At 64.9% G+C, this 8,994-nt stretch overlaps 1 protein-coding gene across 1 annotated transcript; it reads left to right on the top strand.

The window, feature by feature from the left end:
* Window positions 1-674: 674 nt before the first annotated feature.
* On the top strand, window positions 675-8,744 carry LOC143658502 (uncharacterized). Its single transcript, XM_077130536.1, has 2 exons — window positions 675-783; window positions 7,406-8,744. Exon 2 carries the CDS (start codon window positions 7,443-7,445, stop codon window positions 8,742-8,744), a length of 1,302 nt encoding a protein of 433 aa, XP_076986651.1. The 5' UTR covers window positions 675-783; window positions 7,406-7,442.
* The last annotated feature ends 250 nt before the right edge of the window (window positions 8,745-8,994 follow it).

Genomic DNA, 8,994 nt, shown 5'->3' on the forward strand with positions numbered 1-8,994 from the left:
CTGGCCCCGCTTCAACATTAGAGTCTTATGTTGCCAGACACCGCTACTGTTCATTAATGAAGGAACTTGAGTCTGTCGAGAACTGGCTCTCCCCAACTCCTAAACCACCCCACAAAACTAGCTCGTCCCTCAACCCCTGGTTAGGCAAGGTGCTCGTCCTCCCGAGGCCCGCCAGTCTCCGACACGCGGAGCGAGTCCCTGCGGCTCGGGGACAAGTGCCGCGGCCGGGGGTGCGGCCCCCGAGCTCCCGCTTGCGGAGGCTGCTCATTGCGCGCACGGGCAGGAGGAGACCACGCAAAGTGCGGTGACCAGTACGGGTAGGAGCCGGGCCTCCCCGTCAGCTGGTGGCCAGCGCACCGCCCGCATTCCCATACACAGCGCGGCTGGAAACAGCAGGCGGCTTCCGGGGCCACCTCCAGCCAATCAATCATTTTTTCCGCAAATCACGCGCCTCAGCGGGGGACGGCACGGGACTGTACCGCCCAACCGGGAAGCTGTCTCCTCGGCGACAACGCAGGCCCCGCCCCGCCCCGCCCCGCCCATTGAGCGGCGGCTGCCTGGTTGCCATGAGAACTGGGGAGGCCCGTAGATTTTTACGCCAGCGATGGAGAAGGAAGCGCCGGACTACGCTTCCCAGCAGACCCCGCGCGGGCTCCCGACGGCCCTCGCGGCAACTCCTACCCCTCAGTGCCGCGGCGGCCCGAGCCGGCGGGAGGAAAGCTCCGCGCTGCGCACCGCGTGCGGGGCAGGGACCGGGGGACCCACGCGGGCCACCCCCAGCGAGTAAGTGGTACTGTGCGCGTGACTTCCGCCGGTCAGGCGGGGCCTCCGGGTGTTAGCGCGGCCACCACCCCTGTCCCTTCCCCCCGGCGCGCTGGGCCGAAACGGAGGCGTGGTGCCGCGCTACTTCCGGTCCTCATGCTCTGGGGGTCCGGGCGGATCTGTCCGTTCCGACTTCCGGCGCCCGCGATTTCTTGTTCCGGCCGGGAGACCGAGCGCGGTGGCCCCGGCCTCAGCGTCCCGCCCAACCCGGGCCCCGGCCTCGCGCCGCGCCCTCCCTACGTTCCTCACGAGTTCTCTCGGGTTGTTCCCCCTGTGCGCCTCCGCCCACCCGCCGGAGCGGTCCAGCTGCGCCACCGACCGCCCGGGGCCGAGGGGCCGCCCGTCGTGGCCTGCGCTGCTCTCACAGGCGTCCCTCGCGTCTTCACGAAGGGGTTACGGCGGAGAATGGGGCGGGCGGGTCAGCGTCCCCTGGGACCCCGAGAGAAGCAGCCTGCCGGCCACCACGCCTATGCCCGCAGCACCTGTGGCTTGCGGAGACTTCACTGGCCTGTGTCCAAACCCACGAGGATCTGAACCTCACTGACCTTCCTGCGCAGGGAGTATATTCTTGCTCCTCGGCCGTGGTGTCCCCTGCACAGCCCACACCAGGTGACCTCCTGACAGGAGACTCTCCTGCCAGCGCCTCACCTGTCCTCTGCTACCTCAGCTAGCAAGATGTTAAAATCTGGGGGTGCTCGCCCCCCCACTGTTGTGAGATGTTTGGGTGTCACCAGATGCTGTAAATCACCCCACAGAGCTCAGGGGATGACGTGCCATAGTCGCCCCATTGAGGTCGTGAAAAGAGAACGTGGCTCGTTTGGTGGCTTCCCTCTGTCTCCCAATAGTTGTCACGTCAAGTTAAAAAGCCTTCTGTGCAAAGTGGAAGGTGCTTGCAACAGAGTGATGTGTCTCCTTTTGTCTCTGTTTACTGATTCAACAAGCATTTGTTGCACACCTGCCACATGGCAGGCACTGCAGTGCCTCACGGTCGCCTCAATTTCATGTCCCTTTCATCTGACCCACACAGAAGCCGTGCAGAGATTTTGGAGTGGGTGAACTGGGCACTTCTGCCTCCCTGGTCTGGTTTGGGCCATCCCCTGCGTTCACACAAGCCCTGCCCTTCCCTGCACAGTACTGACAGGCACACCCCTGCTGACCCCTCATCGTTGTGGCCTGGGCCTCCAGCCCCCAGTGACCTTCCTGGTGCTTTCCTGCAGTCTCCAGGTGCTCTTGGGGGTCTCTGTGTAGCTTGACAGCTCTGGGTGTGGGGCTGTCACCTGCCCTTCTGTGTGCAGTCAGTGAGGCTGGAAGGGAAGGACATGGCCTCAGGTGCCACGTGAGAGGCCCCTGCCCGGCCACAGAAGGACCAAACCTGGGCAGGGTTCCGTCTATCCTGTCACCTGCTCCCTGTGATGCTGTGGAGTATCTGAGCCTCAGCTCCAGCTGCTCGCATCTGGGCCGGTGGCTTCATCCCTTTGTGGGCTTAGTGAGCTGCCACGGGAGGAGCCTAGAGCCCAAGGTGTGCCCTGTGTGAGCCCTCAGCAGCTGGTCCGTTCTGGACCCTCCTGTAGAAGGGGGAGCGTGGAGACATGCTGGCCGAGTGTCGAAGTGTGGGACGGGCAGCTGGTGTAAGCCGGGGCGCCCCAGCCCACTGCGTGCCAAGTAGCTGTCCCTCCTCCTGCCTGGGCCAGTGTTTGTGAGCAGTGTTGACCGTTGGGCAGTGAAGTGGTCACCACAGCGTGTGAAGGTGCCACGTGCCTGGGTGCCTGGCCTTCCTCCCTGTGGGCCGCCACACTGTGAGTGGGTGCTGGGCCCCACCTTGCAGGGGCCACAAGCCTGTGAGCAGGCAGGAGTGACAATGGAAGATGCCCCGGACTGCCTGCCCCTGGCTCCCTCCCATCTTTCAAGGGCTGCATGCTGGATCCGTGGCCTAGCTGTGTTCCCCCCTGCCTCCACCGTGTGCCTCAGCACCCTGTGCCCAGGAGGTCAGGCTGGCTCTGGGCCTCTGCACCTCGAGGAACCAACTAGGGTGTTAGGGGCAGCTCAGGCCTTTGAGGCCTGCTCCCCCCTCTTTCTGTCACTCATCACACCTGTTTGTCGTGTGCCTGCTGTATGCTGGGCCTAGACTGGGGAGCTGACAGATAGGGGAGCAGGTAGAGGGGTGCAGCCAGAGTAACAGCCCCATAGCATGTGCTTGCAGGCACCCAGGGTCGTTGACTCATGCTGACCTGGGCTGGGAGGGTGCCACATGGTGTTTGTCCACCAGTGGAGGGCAGGGACCTTGCTCTGAGCTTAGGCCGGGTGCAGCTGGGGGCCGGGAGTGCCGGTCACCTGCGTGTCACTGACCGGCTGTGAGGCGCAGGTGCTTCACTAACTTCCCGGCATCCGGCTTCCTCTTCCGTAAGGCAGAAGCGATGGGTGGGCTGTGTGGGAGGAGCTTCTCCTCACTGCCACCCTTCCCTAGGGTGGTGGGAGGGGGATGCTGAGACAGCTGGAGCCTTACAGCAGCAGGTGGAAAGGGGCCCAGCAGGCAGGTGCAGCACCTGTTGAGGTGAGGGCAGTGGGAAGTAGGCGACAAGGTGTGGCTGTTGATGGGGAGCCGGGAGGAGCTGCTGTGACAGGGGCAGCAAGTATGAGGCGGCGGCGGCACCGCCTGGCCTCCGGGGGCTGAGTCTGTGGCACCACTCTCCTCCCCCCGAGGGGAGGCTGCGCCCTGCCAGCCTGGGGTGCAGTGCCATTATCCTGGCTGCCAGGTCACCCCGACCCCCATCTCCACTCCAGAGCAGCCCCCAGCCCCCCTTCCTCTGTCACTATTGACCCTGCCTGATGCCCCCCCAGCAGCCCGAGGAGCACCCACTCTGCACATACTCTTCTGCCTGCCCTGTGTCCGTCCACCCTCTGGTTCCCTGCCCAGGCAGCTCCAAGCCCTTGAGCTACCCACATTCATTCCCGCTCCACTGTCAGCGCTCCCTGTGCCCTTGGTCGGGGACTTCTCCCCATGGCTGTGCCCCTGCTTCAGCTCCCAGTGCCTCAGATGCGCCCCGTGCGTGCCACTCCAGGGGAGCAGGCCTGGTCTGCCTGGTGCCTGCACATGGCAGCCCTGCTGTGAGGAGGTCCTGGCACACACAGGCTTTCCGTGGGCGTCTGTTGAGCAAAGATGCCATCGTGTAACCTGGGGAACCTGTCCAGCAGCCCTGACCTGAGCCTGAGGCCAGTGACACCAGTGAATGCCAGGGTCAGCAGGGCCAGTGAGGGGGAGATATTACACTGGGGGAGTCACCTACATCTAGATGAGGGTCAGGAGGGCAGGTGAGAGGGGGGACACTGGGCCTGGGGGGCCTGGGCCTGGGGAAGGTCTCCTGGGCTGCACAGTGGGAAGCGCTGGCCCCTTCCCTGGGCGGTCAGAGGCTGAGGCACAGCGGCCATGGCACACATGGCGCTGTGGCCGTCAGCGCTGGGCCAGACCTTCTGCAGAGCTCAACCTAGAGCATCTTTAGCTCCTCTCATCCCCTGCACCCTATAGGCTGCCACACCAGCAGCCCTGGGGGCAGCTCGGACGCCCAGATGGGCACCCAGGTGCAGATACAGTCGGCCAGGCAGTGGCGAGTCGCAGGAAGGACACCCAGGGCAGCTGCAGCACGGAGCTAGGGAAAGGCTCGTCCGCCATCCCTGGGGGCAGCAGGGGCCGCGTGGCCGTGTGCCGCCTGCCATCCCCAGTAGGAAGGCTGTCCAGCCTGGTGGTGTAGACCGGGGCAGGGCAGGCTAACAAGGCGACACCATCACGGGCAGTACCGCATGTCAGGTCCTTGTCGAGGCAGGTCAGCCCTGTGATCGTCCCACCCCTGTCCCCAGGGTCTCCAGACATTGCCTCTGCTCCGTAGGGGCAGGAGCTGTGGCTCCTGTGGCAGGAGTGTCCTCAGGGTGCTGCTGCTGCCTCCTCCATGGGGCCCTCCCGGTCTGCAGGCTGGCCCCTCTGCCTTGGCCCCTGCTCCCTGGATCCAGGGGACGTTGTGCAACCTGGAGCACGAGGCCAGCACCCCTGACCTCCCAGCGGCAGTTCCCAGGAAACCTTGAGCAGAAGTGTGGCAAGCGCTCAGGTCACTGGCCCCCACGGCTGGGGCAGGGGAGCCCGGCCGAGCTGGAGGCTAACCTACCTGAGGCCCAGAGCCCAGCTGACCAGTACGGGCTGGTGGCCCTCTCCTGCCCGCCAGCCCCTTGTGGGGGGCACCCCCTCCTTGGGGAACGGGGTCCACCTGGGGTGGCAGTGCATAAGGCAGACGGGGCAGCAGGCTCCCATGACCCCTCCGTGTGGGGCCTGACAGCGATCAGCAGTCGGTGCTGGCAGCCTTCCAGGCCCTGCGCTCCGGCCGGTCTTCACAGGCGGTCAAGGGAACCACACAACGTGCAGCGGTGGGTGGGGTGGGCTGGAGAACATGAGACAGCTGGTTGGCCACACGCCAGATGCTAACTTTCTTAACCGGCAATTTTGGAGAGCCTTGTTTTTCGGTTTGTTAGTCTGTTTTTTTAATATACTTACAGTGATGGTTTTATTAAAGTAAAAGGATACAGTAAGAAGCACAAAGGGTGCAGTCTGTGGGAGGCACGATTCCAGGCCCTGAGTGTCTGAGGGTCTCATCCTGACGGAGCCAGGTCCACACTGGAGCCTGCCTTTGTCCTTACAGAAGTGTGGTTTAGGGGATGCACCCACCTCTGCTCCTGCCGCGTTGTCCCTGGGCCCCGGCCAGATGGCACCCAGGAGCTGCAGTGGGGCCACTGTGCTGACATCTGTTTTTTCTAAAAAAGGGGATGTTATTCACACAGCGTGCAGGTCAGTATTTTTTGGTACAGTCAGCATGTTCTGCGGCCATGCCCCATGGCCCCAGAACATCTTACCACACTGCTGAGCCCAGGAGCGGCAGCTCCCATACACACCCCCACCCCCGCCCACCTCCTGCCTCTGTGACTTGCCTGTCGCAGGCATTTCCTGTAAGTGGAGCCCTGCAGCACGTGCTCCCTGTGACTGGCTTTTTCCTCGCAGCCTAAGTGTTCAAGGTTAATCCATGGACGTGGCTCAGAACTTTATTTCGTTTGTCCAGTTATCCGCTGATGGACATTTGGGTTTTCTACTCCGGCTGTTAGTCGTGCTGCTGTGAACATTCCAGTACCAGTTTTGGCGTGGACATAGGTTTTCCTTTTTCTTGGGCACATGCCTGGAGTGGAGCTGCTGGGCCCAAGTAAGTCTGCTTTTCACTTTGAGGAACTGCAGACTCTCCCACAGGGCCACCCACTGCCACGTGCCTGCCCTGTCTGCCCTGCCCCACTGGGTGTCCTGTCTGGCCTTGTCGGGGCAAACCCCACTTTAGAACACACAGCTCCAGGTGAGGATGCAGAGCCCCCCACACTTGGGTGCAGCAGGAGCTGTGCTGGCCCCAGGCTTCGGAACCTAGAGGCCCTGCTCACCCGGCTGTCCACAGAGCAGGGCTGGAGAACGTGCTCCCAGCTCCCCCACTCCTGGCCTGGCAGGTGGTGGTCCCCGGCGGGGAGGTGGTGCCCATACAGCTGAGGGTGGGATCAGTAGAGACAGGACAGGCGGCTTCTGCCTGGCCTGAGCGTCCTCAGACTCAGGCTCATGGGTGTCGACGAGTGTCTGTCCCCTCCCTCCGCAGCCCAGGTGGCAACAGGCTGCTCTGCCAGGCGCACGCGGGTAGTCTGAGCGCAGGGGTGGCATGTGCTTATCCCCTCTGTGTGCTGCTGGCACCTCGGGTCCCGGGGTAAGAGGAAACTGGAGGATGCCCATTCTATCCCAAGGGCGCTGTTTTTGCTCCCTGTTCAGACTCTCCGGGACTGTAGGACTTAGCACTCGCCGGGTAGGGCCTGGTGGCTTTCTCCCCCACTTCCTGTTAATCTACGCATTGCAGTCATGAAGTCCTGCTGGCCTCACCGCTGGCCCCACCACTCCCTGAGAAGGCCCTATCACCGTGAGGCAGGAGGTGGCGATGTGACGCGGAAGCAGTGCGGCACGTGGAGGGGTTTCACTGCTGGCTGTGAAGATAAGGAGGGATCGTGGGCTGAGGGACATAGGTGGCTCTGGAAGCTGGACGCGGCCCGGAAAGGGATGCAGTCCTGCCCATACTCACTCGGGACTGCTGACCTCCTGCACTGGAAGATTATGTGCGTTGTTTGAAGCAACTAAATTTGTGGTTCTTACAGAAGCAACAGGAAGCCAATAAAACACTGTAGAATTTGGAAATGGTGCAAGCAGGCACCGAGCCTCCCCATGTCCATACGTGCCACCATAGGTGGGGAGGGCGGCCGGACCTCTGGAGTGGAGCGCTCAGCTGCTCCCTGAGTCCCACGGCACCTTGCAGGGAGAGCGGGATGGGGAGGGGCTGGGCACGGCTGGGAGCCAGGGTGGGAGGGCTGGGTCCGTTGGGGACCCTGACTGAGAGGTCGGGTGGGGAGGCAGACAGCTGAGGGCCCCACTTGGCAGGCATCAGTTGTGGGGTCCCCTCTTTTGGCTCAGTGCTTTCTTTCTCCCCTCCTGGAAACTGCCAACCTCTCCATTTCTCGTCTATTTTTCCAGATCCAGCACCAGAAGCCTGGTTGGGAGCTGGCCCAGGATGGAGGCTCTGCAGGGAGGAGTCCCCCAGGCCGAGGTCTTGGGAGCTGCCTGGGGTCCTGAGGAGAGGCCCAGGATGGCGCCAAGGCCCCTCGCGGAGGACAGAGCCGGGAAGTGCTCCGCTCAGGAAAGGGACCTGCGTGGGGGGACGGCAGGTGGCGGGCCAACTCCCCCAGGAGCGGGCCCCCAGGGCTGCGGCCTTAGTGGGAGCTCCAGTGCAGGGGCCTGTCCCCTTGCGTGGGAGCCGTGTGGCGCCCCCTCCTCTCGGAACCCGTCCCAGGAATTCCACCCCAGGGAGCGCGCCTCTCGGTGCTCGGCGGCTACAGGGGCCTCCAGCCAGAGTTCCTGTCTGGCCACGCTTGGCAGAGACTCCGCCGGGGCGCAGCACCCCACTTGCCACCCTTGTGGCGACCGAGCAAACTCCCGGGGCTGTCCGCGGGCGCGGCACTGCCGGGGGTGCACGGGTGACAGACCGCGTCACCTTGGGGTGGACCTGCCGGCCTTCCCGGTCTCCCTGCCGCACCCCGAGCGCGTCCCTGCAGCCCCAGCCCAGCGGCTGTACGCGTGCGCCGAGTGCGGCAAGGCCTTTGCGCGCACCTCCAGCCTGCTGCAACACGAGCGCATCCACACCGGCGAGCGGCCCTATGCGTGCCCCGAGTGCGGCCGCGCCTTCGTGCGCTGCTCGGGCCTCCACCGTCACCAGAAGACGCACGCGGCCGCGCGGCCCCGGAGGAACTGCCTGCGAGGGCGCCCAGGCCCCCCCCGGCGGGAGACCGCGGCAGGCGCCAAGCCGTTCGCCTGCGCCGAGTGCGCCCAGGCCTTCAGCCTCTTCTCGCACCTCGTGGAGCACTGGCGCGTGCACACGGGCGAGAAGCCGTACGCGTGCCCCGAGTGCGGCAAGGCCTTCAACCAGCGCTCCAACCTCAGCCGCCACCGGCGCACGCATAGCAGCGCCCGGCCCTACGCGTGCGCGCTCTGCGAGAAGGCCTTCAAGGGCCGCTCGGGGCTGCTGCAACACCAGCGCGCGCACACCGGTGAGCGGCCCTACGGCTGCCCAGAGTGCGGCAAGGCCTTCCGCGGCTGCTCCGAGCTGCGCCAGCACGAGCGCCTGCACTCAGGAGAGAAGCCCTACATCTGCCGCGACTGTGGCCAGGCCTTCGTGCGCAACTGCAGCCTGGTGCGCCACCGACGCGTGCACACGGGCGAGCGGCCCTACGCGTGCGGCCAGTGTGGCCGCGCCTTCAGCCAGCGCTCCAACCTCAACGAGCACCAGAAGCGGCACGCGGGCCACGCGGCGCGCTGAGTCGCCCGGGGCCCCGCGAGCGTCATGGCCTGCCTAGGCCTCTAGGCAGGCACATGGCCGCAGGGCCCCCGCACGGGGCACCTGCCCTAGAGGAGGTGCCGCGGCGAGTCCCCGCCTAGGTGTCCGTGTGCGCTGTCCACCCGCCTCCCGCGGGGCCTCCTCCTGCGCTCTCGGTACCTAGGAGCCGACTGAACTGACTCCACCACCCCCCCCCCCCCGAGGGCGGCCCACAAATGGTGGCGGCGGGTCC

Source organism: Tamandua tetradactyla, chromosome 16, assembly GCF_023851605.1.
Source record: "Tamandua tetradactyla isolate mTamTet1 chromosome 16, mTamTet1.pri, whole genome shotgun sequence".
Taxonomy (NCBI): Eukaryota; Metazoa; Chordata; class Mammalia; order Pilosa; family Myrmecophagidae; genus Tamandua; species Tamandua tetradactyla.